We start from the raw sequence: 15,842 nt of genomic DNA, 5'->3' as shown, positions 1-15,842 counted from the left end.
GGGCATATCTCAGATGCTCCAGAAAGGCTGGATGGTTGAGTCCATCCATGACGTATGATTTTATGTCTCTCTTGATGGTCTAGCGTTTTATACCTTTCCATATTAACTTGGAATCATCAGAGTTAAGTTGTTTTATTCAATGAAGAAGCCTATAAAAGAGTCAGCATTTATTTAAATACCTGTTGGTTGTTCATTATACAAATAAATTTACAGTACTTGGTTTCCATTTCATATGAGCCATGAAATATTTGATCCAAAATTAAAAATACATAGATTGTAGTTTACAATTGAAGGTTTCCAAATCCAGAAAATCAATGAACATGCATATACTAAGTTCCAACCATGGATAGCTCATATCAGGCCAAAGATAGTGTCTTATTTTTCACCTTAATGACCTACGAGTTTTCATTAAGTCGGTTTGCAATGAAAGTTTGTTGCTTGGTTTGCAATAAAAGGACATCCCTTTTGTTGCAAATATATCTCCCAAGGGGCCTCTAAAATATTTCAGAAAACACCATAAATCTTATTTCACTAGAATTACCGTAAGGAAACATATCAGTCATCTCCCGTGCAACCATCCCCTTCTGCTCCATCCTCTCTTCCAGTCCCTCCTCAATCCCAGCCTGGGAGATGCAGCTACTGTCTTTTCATCCAACCAGGCTTGCTCTACTTACTAGCATCTGCTACTTTTCCAGACTCACCTTCAGGTGCTGTAGGCATGCCTTTGATAGCTTGAGGACATTCTGTGAAATTTTCCAAGAGGGTTTAGCAGTCAGGGTCCCAGGAGGTAAATATGATGGTACAGTCAAGTTTTAAGAGTGTTTACTAATGGGCTATTTATAAAAGGTGTAGGGAAAAAATAGAGAGATCCCAAGGGACAAGAAGGTATCCTGGGGTTAGGTAATAGGTAATAGACAGGTGATGTTACCACTCCCAGTCATGCAGGCACAAAGAGAGAAAGTAGTTACCTCAACCTAGGGACAGAGAGGGCTGTGTGGGGACAGGCCTTCTGACCAAAGCTGGGACCCGAGAAAGGTCAAGAGAAGCAGTCAGTTTAAGTGACTGTGCGGGAAGTAAGTGTCCCCACCACTCCCTCTGCCCTTCCTTTGATCTCCTGCCAGAGTCGATATAGGCCAAACCCATCAATGGAGCCCATGCAAATCAGTCCTTCAGGACAGAGGAGGGTAGAGAACAGAGGAGAATATTCAGAGGAGGGACAAATGGTGGCTATCCAGCAGTGAGGGTTGTTCTGTTGGCCCATTTTCATGTGTGTTCTGTCTACTCACTGATTGATGACAAAATGTATTGGAAGGGGCTCACTTATTCTTACTGAGTGATAAGTACGCTAAGAATCATATCTAGACCTAAAATAAGATGGAAATTAAACTCAGCTCCACTACAAGATATGTGTTAGAATTCGGATGTATTTCAGGACTATTAAGATCAGTCTTTCATGTCACTCTTGAAATATAAAAAGAAGGAATTTTTTTCAGCATTTAAAAAAATTCTTGAGGAGGAAATGAATCCCGCTATCCCCAAGGAGAGAGCTGTTCCTACTTGTGAGAAAAACTCACACAATTTCTTACATTTCCAAAGCTATAGTGTTTTCTGTGGCTTGCTGTATAACAATTTACTTCTCGCTGTCCATTTGTACACAGTCAGAACAGCTAGAAGTCAGCGGTCTTCTGTTGATCTCAAGTCAGTGTTTGTGAGTTTTAACAGGCACACAAAATCAATTCAATATGAGTAGCATTTCTTCTAATAATACATCTCCTTCATTTTGTTTGGCTCTGCATCTACTGTTTTAACTAGTTACATAAAATATGTTATTAAGAAGACTTCATTTTCAATAGCTTCCTCAATACAAAACTCCCTGTCAAAGCAGAATGGATGTCAGAAACACTTGGAACTCTCTAGTCACCATATTGAAATGCCTGTGGGATAGAATGAAAAAAAAGTTTCCTTAATTCTGTAATTGGCAGGAAAAAGCTTGCCTTCGCAGTTGTGATGTATATAGATGTTATAAACAGGATACAGTGTATTAGAAATTTCTCCTTAGCCTGAGTAAATTGGATGTCGTCCGCAATCTTTAGTCTCATTATTAATTTGGTTGGTAATATTTTAAAAAGGATTCTTGTATATACAGCAGTCCATGGTTAGTATCAAAGGTAGACTGTTTATTGGCTGATTAATTGTTTGCCTTTCATGTGGAAGCCTCAGTTTGGGGAAGGAACTAAAATCCATTCTTTGAGGTTTCCTTTTGAAGTACACTATTAAGAGAGAAGAAGCTGGGCAAGACAGGGACCATCTTCTGCTCCTATGTTGGTGCAATTCAGCATGAAACCACAAGCTGCCCTGCCCTGGATGCAGATCAGAATAGAGAGCAAAATTGGGCTGATTATTTCAACTAGGTGAATTTACAAAATGATAAGTACATAACAACATAAATAAATGAGTTCATACATATTATTCTGTGCTGTATTTAAAAATTATTTATACAGATCAAATTAGGTAACCTAACTTTAAATAAACTGAAAATAATTTGATTTGTGATTTTGTAAAATTCCATTCTTATGTGTCATTCACAGCTAAACCTAGTCAATATTGATACTATTTACGGAGGAAAAACAAATGGAAATTTAGTATAGAATAAAAGCGAAAAGGATTCTTTCACATAGTGTTAGAAGAAATGAATAGCCACTTGGAAAGAGATAAAATTAACTGAATCTTTCAACTATATACAAGAATGTACTCTAAATATATTCCAGACATAGATGCAAAAATGGAAAATATACAAATATTACAAGAAAACATCAGTGAATTCCTTTATAACCTGGGAGAAGGGAAAGTCTTGCAAACCATAATCAAATTCTAGAAAAATAAAAGACTTTACACAGCAAAAAACAAAACAAAACTAAAACAACACCAGATGTATGAAATGAGGAAAGAAAAGGACAGAATAATGTGTTGTGTGTGTGTGCATAAAAAAAAGGAAATAGAATATGTGTGTGTCATATATGCACATATACACATACACATATTTGTTTGCTTTTACCAAAAAATGACACAAAAAAGACAAACCAGATAATGATAATGGTTACAATAGTGGGTGGGTAGGAAATGAGTAAAGAAATAGGGACAACTGGAAGATGTCTCAGAGTATAACTTTTTACACAGTTTTGAATTTTGAATGTTTTTCATGTTCGAGAAATAAAATTTAAAAAAATTTGAAATTGAACCTAACTATAAACAAATACACCTAATAGCATATTAAATTAATAATCTAACCACACACAGAAGAATTCATTTAAGTAACTTTTAAACACTACACTCTGACTATACATCCTTGGTGGGATATAAACAAAGAAATCTTAAACTTCACTCAGTAAGTTTTCTGTTAGCAGTAATACTGGTATTGCCATTATGAAACTATTATATACACATATAATAAGATAATACAAACATATAAAAAAGTAAAATAATTGTATTGTTAAAAGCAAAAATGTTCAATCTAAAGAAAAGGAGTAGAAATATAAAAGTGAAGAAAAATTTTAATATTACAACTGAATTAGAATTATTCATATGACCTTATGATTTTTAAAACATATTTCCTTGCTCTTTCCACTGAAAAGCCTCAGCAGCAATGACACCCTAGTAGCAATAATCATACACAGCATCCAGATACTGAGTTCTAAACATTATTCCCTAGAAAACGGAACCAAAATTCTGTGGAGAAATGGTGATTCCAGGTCTGATGTAGGAGAATCCTAAGCTAAGCCAGGGGCATCTTGTGCCAGACAGTAAGGAAATGCTTTAAGACCAATGGGTTCACATAAAATGAATAGGACGGGCTAGTCCGGTGGTGTGGTGGTTAAGCTCAGCGCATTCCACTTTGGTAGCCTGGGGTTCATGGGCTCAGATCCTGGGCACAGACCTATACACCACTCACCAAGTCATGCTGTGGTGGCATCCCATATACAAAACAGAGGAAGATGGGCACAGATGTTAGCTCAGGGCCACTCTTCCTCAAGCAAAAAGAGGAAGATTGGCCACAGGTGTTAGCTCAGGGCCAATCTTCCTTACCAACAAAAAAGGAGCCAGTTTGAAAAGGATCCATTGGCCAAAGTTAGATTAATTTAAACATCTAAAAAATAATATATGCATTTTATTTTAACACACTGAATAAATAAAAGTTCGTGTCCATAGTAATATTAAAAAGAGGAGCATAAAGCTTCTTTTTACAGAAGAATGCCAGCTAACACATTTACTAGGAATGACAGAATTAGAAAATCATTGTGTTTCCCCAATTAAGTAATTGATTTAGTCAATAACTGCCAATGGACCCTGAAACCATGACACAAAAAACTGGTAAGAAAACCTTTGTATGGGGCCAAAATTTCACAGAATCTTTACTATTCCAAAGGAAAAAAAAATGTACTTTCATAGTGAAGAGAGAAGTCATCACTTTTAGCAAGCGTCACCAATGGGGGACCACCTGACATCGTGTACCTTGTAACTGATGCAATATGAAGTACAACACGAAGTACTCAGCAATCCACTATTCTTCCCAGGAAGTATTCCACTTGAATATCATCAAGTCTCTAAACTCAACTTTCAGATTACAGAAATAAAGGAGACAGAGTAACAAGTTAAATGACACTAAGAAGAACCAATAAGACAAATCCAAAATATAGGAATTTCTACAATACAACCCATCTGGGCTCCTTGCAAAATCATTACTTAGGGGAAAAAATGTAGGGAGATTGTTCTAGAATAAAAGAGATTATAGAGATAGTACTAAATGTGATGCATGAGTTTGGATTGGCTTGGAAAAAAATTGGCTGTAAATAATTCTTGGGACAATTGGGGAAACTTTAACAGGCTCTAGATATTAAATGATATTATAGAATTATTGTTAATTTAACTAGGTGTTATAATGGTATGGTGATTAAGTAGGACACTGCACTTATTCTTTGGTGATATATGCTGAAGGACCTTAGAGGTAAGGTTGCATGACATCTGCAGCCTTTCAAATGCTACATCTTTCCATATGTTTTAAAATTTCAGAATTAAAAAGTTGGGGCAAAACTTAAAGAGAAGAAAATTACCACTAAATTGTAGCTATTTACAGGTAAAATTATTCCTCAGATGAGTAACAGGGACAAGAAGTGGGGAGTTTTTCTGCCAAATTAGGTCAAAGTACCACTTGGGAAGAGAGAAGAAAATATTTGATGGAGTTGTTTTGGGGTGGCCTGTACATTTTCCATTACCTAAAATAACCCATTAATTGACGTTATAAAGGGTATTAACTAATGTATTCAGTGTTCATATTTTTAACTATTTTTATTATTATTTTATATAAAATAGTTTGGTAATAAGGAAGGTGAAGTTCATGAGAAAAATATTCAGCCACGCTTTTAGAACCTTTTCAATTGATCCTTGGAGAAATATTGTGTATATCATTTATATACTTTAGTAAGTACCACTACCATCTGCATTACTTAGTAAGTACTTTGTAAGTAAGCTTATGTACTGTTTAAGGAGGAAAGTATGGGGTAAAATATAATCTCCACTATTAGTTTATAAAAATTTACCAGTTTTTAAAAAATATCGTCTTCTATATCTTTTTCAATTTTCTATTCTACCAATTACTCACAAAGGAATGTTGAAATCTCCAATTATGATGGTCAATTTTTTCTATTTCTTCTGTCAGTTCTATTAGTTTCCATTTGGGATATTTTGAAGCCCTCTTATTGTGTGCATACACATTTATCATTGTTACTTCTTCTGGATGAAATGTCCCTTTTTATTCCTGGTTATAGTCTTTATTCTGAAATCTAAGACTTTGATAGTAATAGAGCTCCTCCAGATTTTTTTGATTCTTGATTTGACAGTATATCCTTTTACTCTTTACCAACTTGTATCTTTGTATTTAAAGTGAGATTTTGTAGGTAATATACATAGTTATGTCTTACTTTTTTATGTGGTCTGAAGATAGCTTCCTTTTAAGTGGAATGTTTAGACCATTTATATTTAAAGTGGCTATTGATATGGTTAGTGTTAAGTCTACCATATTGCTCTGCTTTCCATTTGTCTCATCTCTTCTTTCCCTTTGTTCCCCCTTGCATATATTTCCATTACACATGCCTTAATTCTTTGTATTATTATTATTATACATTTTATTCTTACATATGTCATAAGCCCCATAATACATTATTACTCTTTTTACTTTAACCAATCAATAAATATTTAAAGAAAGTGAAAAACAAGAAAAAAAAGTATTTCATATTTACCCACATATTTACCATGTCTGGCCGACTTCACTTCTTTGTGCAGATCTGTTTCCACATGATATCATTTTCTTTCTGGCTGAATAACTTCCTTTAATATTTCATGTAGTGCAGTTCTGTTTGGTACAAATTTTCTCAGTTATTGGTGATCAGAAAAAAATTATTTAGACAATTATCTTGAAAGATAGATAGGGGATGCAAAAATTCTAGGTTGACTTTCTTTCAGCACTTTAAAATGCCATTCCATTATCTTCTGTCTTGAATAGTGTTTAAGAGAAGTTTGCAATCATATTTCTCATTGTTTCTCTGTACATTGTGTGTGTGTGTGTGTGTGTGTGTGTGTGTGTGTGTGTGTGTGTGTTCTGGCTGCTGTTAGGATTTCTATTTATTACTGTCTTTTATATTATTATATTTATTGATGTGGTTTATCTTGCTTGAGGTTCACTGAATTTGTTAAAATTGTGAGTTTACAGAATTCATCAAATTTGGAAAACTGTTAGCTATATTTCTTGTGCACTGTCTCCTCCCAAACTCTGGAACTCCAGTTACATATATATTACACAGCTTGACACTTAGGCTCTGTTCATTTCATCATCATCATCATCATCATCATCATCATCATCAAGGACTCAGGAAGACACAAAGAAGATTTCTGCAGTTCTTTATGTGAAAAGCTACCTCCTCTATGAAACTCCCTTGTATCTCTAATTAAGTATGTGTCTGAATTCCAATGGTAAGAAAACATTTGTGTCTCATTTACAAAGAATACATCACAAGAGTAAGAAAGTTAGTTTTCTTCAATAGTTTTTAGGGAATAGATTAACAAATAGTTATTACAGCTGCCATCACAGATTTTCAAAAAAATTCTCTTTGGGAAAATGCTGAGACAGATTAACATCTATGCCATGGCCAGATTTATGGGAGACAAACATTTCTAATTTATTTTAAATTTTTAACTAATGGATCATTTCCACAGGCAAGTTTTCAGGACAAGCTGGCAGAGTGGTGAGTCTGTTTTTATGGAAATAAGGTCATTAGTACTAATCTTTAATGGACACAATTCATTAATTCTTGAACAATATTGATGAGGGAAAAGAGAAGAAGAAACAAACAAGAAACAGAATCAGTAAATGTCACTTCATGGCTTGATCTTGGAATTGAAATGTAAGAACTGTTAGAACATGAATTAAATTAAACCAAAAGAGCCATAGTTTAACAAAGAAAAATCCAAGATTATCAGTTAAAATTGCTTTAATATATTGATGCTGAAAACTATAAAATGGTGTGCTTACCTTGAAGAGACAATGTTAGTTTTACCATATTAAAAACGTTAATGTAGCTTTCCAGATAAAGGATTTATTTTTGAGGACACATACATATACACACACACATGCACAAATACTGAAAATATTATAAACTTCATTATCATGAAATAGGAATGTTGGCAGTATTGATACATAGCATTCAGGTATGATGTGTGATCTTGGGTTGTCAGAATGCGGTGATTAATAACTTGTTGGAAGTTGGATGAATGACTAGGTCATTTATTTAGCAGAGGGAGGAGATGGCCACATTGGAGATAACTGGTCTTCTGGCAAGCAGGTGGTAGAAGGGCTTGGATGGGAGTAGCAGAGCTTCCATCACCCAGCCTGGAGCTTTATCAATGCTGAACAGAAGTAGCAGTGGTGTTTTCTCTACAGCTTCCCCATTGGGCCCTGTTCCTGACTGCTTAGCAACAGAGCCAGTCTCCCTGACCCTCTTAGAAATCTGCGAGCTACCTAAAAGCCCTTAGAAAGTCTGTTTTCTGTTTTATTTAGAGCATATTCTATATCTGATTGACATAGAAATCAAGAAAATGTATTGGAGTTAACTAAATGGAAGTCAGTGCCAACCAGAGGATGGGGCGTTTTAATATAGTCATAGGACGTTAGACTGATTGGGGGTGTGAGACACAAGGAGAGGTAGGGAACAGAAGCCAGCAAACTTAAACAACTCTGTCAAAAAGTTTGGGAGGTGGTGATGTCAGCATCATGGTGAAGTGAGTTGTTCCCTTAGTTGCTCCCATTAAAGTTACAACTAAATAGACATTCATTAACCAGGAGAGGATTTCCTGCCCAGCACAACAGGACTTCTGAGACATCAATGCAACTATACACCTGAAGGTGATAGGATTGGATCCCTGGGAGGCAGTGGAAGTAGGTGAGTGTACCCCTCCCCCTCACCAGTGGCAGTAAGGCAGGTCATGGATCCTCACACAGCAGCTAGTGTGACTATAAGAGGAGGTGGGGACAGCCCAGGCTGCACAAGTGCTCTCAGAGTTGCAGCCCAGCCTGTGTGATCACCTACCTGTGGGATCATCCAGTGTGCTGCAGTGGCCCACTGGTGTGAATGCTCTACATTGAGTGGTGGTGGCTCAGCCCCCATGAAGGCACCTACCCACTGAGCACAGGTGAGAAGGCCCCCTGCCCACTCAGAAGGCACCCCCACCTGCAGAGCACAGCAACCCATGGGACCCACCAACTGGCGGCTCAATCCCTGCATGAGTGCCCATCCTGCCTAGCACACAGCAGCTCAGCCAGTCCCCTGTGGACCACAGAGGGCTTCTCTACAGTGCCCGACCAGCCTGCCCAGCACAGAGGCCCTGCCCATGTGAGCACAGTCTGCAGAGCAGCTGCAGCCAGCCCAGGCAAAGGCAGAGTAGTCCTGCCCACACAACTTCCAGTAGATAGGGTGGAACCAGAAAACACAGCTCCTACTCACCCCTAGTGATTGAAGGTGGAATATACAACCTGATACTACCACAAATGCACCAGCAAAAGATCACTACATCAAAAAAAAAACATGAAGAACTACAGTAATACTTCAGAGCAGAAGGAAAATGACAAGTCTCCAGAAACCAATCCTGAAGTCACAGAAATTTACAATATAAGTGAGAGAAAATTCAAAATAATTGTCAAAAAGAAATTCAATGAATTACAAGAAATCTTGGAAAGACAGTTCAGTGAGCTCAGGAACAAAATTAATAACGAGAAGCAATACTTCAACAAAGAGACTGAAACTCTAAAAAAAACAAATTCTGGATATGAAGAATACAATTAATGAGATAAAAAAATAATCTAGAAACCATAAAAAATAGAGTTGATGTTACAGAGGACAGAATTAGTGAAGTAGAGGACAGAAATATAGAAATGCTTCGAGTAGAGAATAAGAGAGAACTAGGATTTATAAAAAATGAAGACATTCTTTGAGAAATATCCTACTCAATTAGGAAAAGCAACGTAAGGATTATAGGTATTCAAGAAGGAGAAAAGAGAGAGAAAGGAGCAGAGAGCTTACTCAAAGAAATAATAGCTGAGAACTTCTCAAACCTGGGGAAGACACTGGACTTACAGGAAAATGAAGCCAACAGAACTCCCGATTACAACAATGCAAAAAGACCTTCTCCAAGGTATATAACATTAAAACTGGCAAAAGTCAATGACAGAAAAATATTAAGGGTAACAAGAGATGAAGAAAATAACCCACAAAGGAACCACCATCAGGCTTTCAGCAGATCTCTCAGCAGAAACTTTAAAGGCTAGGAGAGAATGGAATGATAGATTCGAAATACTGAAAGACAAAAACCTTCAGCCAAGAATACTCTAACCAGTGAAACTATCCATCAGATATGATGGAGAAATAAAAGCTTTCCCAGACAGACAGAGGCTGAGGGAATTCATCCCCATTAGGCCTCCCTTACAAGAAATGATGAAGGAAGCCCTCCTACCTGAAACAAAAAGGCAAAGGTTTACAGAGCTTAGAGCAAGGAGATAAATACACAGACAAAATCAGAAAATTGCAGCTCTCTATCAGAACAGGTTACCAAACACTTCATTATAACATAAAATATAAAGGGAAGGAAAGCATCAAAAATAACTATAAACCCTTCAATTTAGTCACAAACAACACAAGAAAGAAGAATTTATGACAACAATAACTCAGAAAGGGAAGAGGAAAGGGATGGAACCTGCTTAGGCTAATGAGATAAGAGCCTATCAGAAAGTGGACTGCCTCATCTATGAGATCTTTTATACAAACTTCATGGTAACCACTAAATAAAGAGTCAGAATACAGCCACAAATCATAAATAAAGAGAAAAACATCACAGAAAACCACAAAACTGAAATGGCTGTCAGAAATACAAGGGATGTGAAACAATGGAGATATAGAACAACTGGAAAACAAGAGATAAAAAGGCATATTAAGCCTTCATATATCAAAAATCACTCTAAATGTAAATGGATTGAATTCTGCAATCAAAAGACACAGAGTGGATAGATGGATTAAAAAACAAGACCCGACAATATGCTGCCTTCAGGAAACACATCTTAGCTCTAAAGATAAACACAGGCTCACAATGATGGGATGGAAGATGATACTCCAAGCAAGTGGCAAACAAAAGAAAGCAGGTGCTGCCATACTTATGAGACAAAGCAGACTTCAAGATAAAAAGGATAATGAGAGACAAAGAGGGGAAGTATATAATGATAAAAGGGACATTCCAACAAGAGGACATAACACTTATGAATATCTGTGCACCTAACAGAGAAGCACCAAAGTATATAAAGCAACTACTAATAGACCTAAAAGGAGAAATTGACAGCAACAGAATAATAGTAGGGGACCTCAACACCCCACTTACATCAATGGATAAATCATCCCAACAGAAAGTCAATAAGGAAACAGTGGCCTTAAATGAAATGCTAGAACAGATGGACTTAATAGGTATAGATAGTACATTCCATCCAAAACCAGCAGAATACACATTCTTCTGAAGTGCACGTGGAACATTCTCAAATATAGATCATATGTTGTGAAACAAGGCAAGCCTCAATAAATTTAAGAAGATTGAAATCATATCAAGCGTCTTTTCCAACCACAATGCAATGAAACTGGAAATGAACCACAAGAAAAAAGCCAAGAAAGCCACTAATATGTGGAGACTAAACAACATGCTACTGAACAACAATTGGATCAATGAAGAATTTAAAGGAGAAATAAAAAATACCTGGAGACAAATGAAATGAAAATACAACATCAACTCTTATGGAATGCAGCAAAACCGGTTCTAGAAGGGAAATTTATAGCAATACAGGCCCACCTCAACAAACAAGAATAATCTCAAATAAGTAATCTTAAATTATACCTAACAGAACAAGAAAAAGAAGAACAAACAAAGCCCAAAGTCAGCAGAAGGAGGGAAATAAAAATTAGAGCAGAAATAAATGAAATAGAAACTAAAATAACAGTAGAAAGGATCAATGAAACTAAGAGCTGGTTCTTTGAGAAGATAAAAAAAAAATGGACAAACCCTTAGCCAGGCTCACTAAAAAAAAAAAGAGAAGGCTCAAATCAATAAAATTATAAATGAAACAGGAGAAATTACAATGAATATCACAGCAATACAAAGGATTATAAGAGACTACGAAAAACTATATGCCAACAAATTGGAAAATCTAGAAGAAATGGATAAATTCTTGGATTCATACAACCTCCCAAAACTGAATCCAGAAGAAAGAGAGGATCCTCCCAAAACTGAATCCATAAGAAACAGAGGATCTGAACAGGCAGTCACAAGTAAAGAAATTGAAACAGTAATCAAAAACCTCCCAAAAAACAAAAGTCCAGGACCAGAGGGCTTCTCTGGAGAATTCTACAAAACCTTCAAAGAAGATTTAATACCTATCCTTCTCAAACCATTCCAAAAAACTGAAGAAGACAGAATGCTTCCTAACTCATTCTATGAGGGCAACATCACCGTGATACCAAAACCAGAAAAGGACAACACAAAGAAGAAAAATTATAGGCCAATATCCCTGATTAACATAGTTTCAAAAACCATCAACAAAATATTAGCAAAGTAAATAGAGCAATACATTAAAAGGATCATACGCTATGATTAATTGGGATTTATACAAGGGATGCAGGGATGGTTCAACATCTGCACATCAACCCATGCGATACACCACATTAACAAAATGAGGAGTAAAAATCACATGATCATCTCAATAGATGCAGCTAAAGCATTTTACAAGATCCAACATCCATTTATGATAAAAACTCTCAATAAAATGTGTATAGAAGGAAATTACCTAAATATAATAAAGGCCATATATGACAAACCCACAGCCAACATGATACTCAATGGTGAAAAATTGAAAGCCATCCCTCTGAGACAGGAACAAGACAAGAGTGTCCACTCTTATTTAACATAGTACTAGAGGTTTTGGCCACAGCAATTAGGCAGGAAAAAGAAACAAAAGGTATCCACATTGGCAACAAAGAAGTGAAACTCACTGTTTGCAGATAACATGATTCTATATATAGAAAACCCTAAAGAATCCATGAGAAAACTATTACAAATAATCAACAACTACAGCAAAGTTTCAGGGTACAAAATTAATCCAAAAAAATGAGTTGCACTTCTATACACTAATAACGAACCAGCAAAAAGAGAAATCAAGAATACAATCCCATTTACAATAGCAACAAAAATAATAAAATATCTAGGAATAAACTTAACGAAGGAGGTGAGAGACCTATACAACATTATTGCAAGAAATTAAAGAAGACATAAAGAAATGAAAAGATATTCCATGGTCATGGATTGGAAGAATAAAGATAGTTAAAATGTCGATATTACATAAAGCAATCTACAGATTCAATGCAATCCCAATCAGGATCCCAATGACATTCTTCACCAAAATAGAACAAAGAATCCTAAAATTTATATGGAACAACAAAAGACTGAATAACAAAAGCAATACTGAGAAAAAAGAGCAAAGCTGGAGGCATCACAATCCCTGACTTCAAAATAGATTATAAAGCTATAGTAATCAAAACAGCATGGTACTGGCACAAAAACAGACACACAGATCAACAGAACAGAATTGAAAGCCCAGATATAAAACCACACATCTTTGGACAGTTAATCTTTGACAAAGGAGACTCCAAGAATGTATAATGGAGGAAGGAAAGTCCCTTCAATAAATGGTGTTGGGAAAACTGAACAGCCACATGCAAAAGAATGAAAGTAGACCCTTATCTTACACTATACACAACAGTTAACTCAAAATGGATTAAAGATGTGAATGTAAGCCCTGAAACCATAAAACTCCTTGAAAAAAACACAGGTAGTACACTCTGACGTCGGTCTTAGCAGCATCTTTTTGAATACCACGTCTACTCAAGTGAGGGAAACAAAAGAAAAAAATAAACAAATGGGATTATATCAGAGTAAAAAGCTTCTGCAAGGTAAAGGAAACCACGAACAAAACAAAAAGACAACCTACCAACTTGGAGAAAATATTTGCCAATCATATATCTGACAAGGGGTTAATCTCCAAAATATATACAGAACTCATAAAACTCAACAACAAAACAAACAACTCAATCAAAAAATGCGCCAAGGATATGAACAGACATTTTTCCAAAGAAGATATATAGATGGACAACAGGCACATGAAAAGATGTTCAACATCACTAATTATAGGGAAATGCAAATCAAACTGCCCTAGCCAGGAGGAGCTGTGCCTCCTTTAATGTAATAGAAGGTTATGTAGGTACTGTCCAGTGGGCAGCTTCTTTTACTCCAGAGTGGCTGGAAGTATACAAATATTTGCTCTAGAAGAGCTTTAACTAGTGCATAAAGAAGGAACTGAGAAAGGGCATAGAAAATTCCAAATGGTGAAAATAGAGCAGTTACATTCATTAAGGTATAGAGAAAAAGACTCAAAATCACTGGTGTATTATGTTTAACTTAATGCATTTGTATGCATCATTTATATTTCTTGCATTGTATTTCTTCATTTATATTTGTGAACAATATAACCATGTTATAAAAATTTAGATAACAGAGAAAGAAAAAGGCAATGCACAGGACTCATAGTTTCATAATGCTTTTAAAATTGTGTTTTGTTAAATTTATGCTCAGTTTTTTTGTATATGTATTTTTACATAGTAGTAATAGGGTATATATGCAAATAGTATAGGGCATGCTGTTTGTTTTGCTTATCATAATCATGTTTCTACCTTACACAATATTCACAGTTACTTTAATAGAATATATTTAAATGACCTAATTTACTTGGCCTTTTCTCTGTTGCTAGCCACGACTATACCTATACTCAATCCTTGCACAGATTTGAATTATAGCTCTGAAAAGGACCTCAGGGATTCTCAGGTGCCACATCCTTTTCATACAGAGGAGAAGACCAAGATACAAAATGGCTAAGTGAATGCTATGAGGATCATACAGCAATGAGCAGCAGAGTCAAGACTAGACACCTACATCATAAAACGGACAGAGGGCAGGCTACAGGGCTGATTGGACCTACAATAATCCAGCTCAGTGCTTCCCAAAGTTTTCATCTGTTTATTACTGATCCACATTGAGATACGGGGCTTGCAAAAGAATAAGGGACGCACTGCATTGATTTATATTCTGTGACTGATCAGGAACTCTCCGCTCACACAGGAGCATTAGCCCACACATTATGCTTTGAGGAAGACCGTTCTAATTGAAAGAAAAATCACTCACAAAATGTCTGCTTTTCTCTGTACCTATGAAAGGCATTAGTAAATATTATGTTGGAGTTTCATAGCCCATTTATTTCATTACTCTTACATTTTTTTTCTTAACAAAATCAAATAAGTGCCCAAGAGAATGACCTTTTGAAAACAAAGCACACAGACCCACTCTGCAAGTACGAGCATGATGTGCTTCTGTGAAAGTTGACCTGACTTTATTTAAAGGGATTCACATAGGAAAACAGAGTGTAGACGAAGTGAGCTATCCTTTAACGCGAGCAATTGTATTGTTTGATAATTCAGCAGAGTTCTTGCGATCCATGTTCTCCTGTGTTTGAGAGAAACAAACCCTTGAAGGATAATTACATCCCTACCAACTCATGGGCTTCAGTTATTCCTCACCACTACTAAAATAATTGCTTCAAGAATTGGTGATTTAATCACCAAATGCACCATGGTAATCACATCCTGTTTGTTTGCTTTTTTTCCAAACTGAAGAAAATGACAATACTTAAAAAAAAAATACAGGATGGCATGATGCTATGATTCATCATACTCAATGTGAATTGATTTTCAGAACTAATGATAAATTTGGATATAGTGCTTTAAAATATATTCTATAATTCACAGGCTATCTGAAAGTTAATTCTAAGCATGAGAAAGATTACTATTGAATCACTAGGGTAAAACAGAACACCAGTGGTCACTGATTTCATTTCTCACTTTATAAATCAGCCTGCACATCAATTATGCTGAAAAGAAATTGTGAATCCTGTTTTTAAAGATTTCTAGAGGAAGAAGCAATGCCACAATCACTGTGATGGATAACATATTTATAGCTACCCTGAAGGAAACCCGAACTCCTAAAATGTCCCTTCAGAATAGGTTCTCTCTATTCAGTTCAGAATGCTTAAGCATTCTTATTACCACTGCTAATGGCAGCAAGCAATATTCTAAGCACACTGAATATGCTAAACTGTTTAG

The 15,842-nt window shown here is 35.9% G+C and overlaps 1 protein-coding gene across 5 annotated transcripts in view; it reads right to left on the bottom strand.

Moving 5' to 3' along the window:
• RGS17 (regulator of G protein signaling 17) overlaps positions 1 to 15,842 on the bottom strand; it is a 104,879-nt gene that overhangs the window by 53,143 nt on the left and 35,894 nt on the right. For 2 of the 5 annotated variants that reach the window (XM_070603296.1, XM_070603300.1), the window contains exon 2: positions 6,306 to 6,406. The exons of 1 other annotated variant lie outside the window; for it this stretch is intronic. In XM_070603296.1, coding sequence (XP_070459397.1) covers positions 6,306 to 6,358 — 53 coding nt within the window. In that variant the 5' untranslated portion in view covers positions 6,359 to 6,406. Of the gene's footprint in view, positions 1 to 6,293; positions 6,407 to 15,842 lie in introns of all 5 variants that reach the window. 2 more of the 5 variants (XM_070603297.1, XM_070603299.1) reach the window with 2 other exon arrangements.

The sequence above is a fragment of the Equus przewalskii genome, chromosome 32 (assembly GCF_037783145.1).
Source record: "Equus przewalskii isolate Varuska chromosome 32, EquPr2, whole genome shotgun sequence".
Lineage (NCBI taxonomy): Eukaryota > Metazoa > Chordata > Mammalia > Perissodactyla > Equidae > Equus > Equus przewalskii.
The sequence above is the reverse complement of the archived record's forward strand: the minus strand, read 5'-3'. Positions and strand labels throughout refer to the sequence as shown.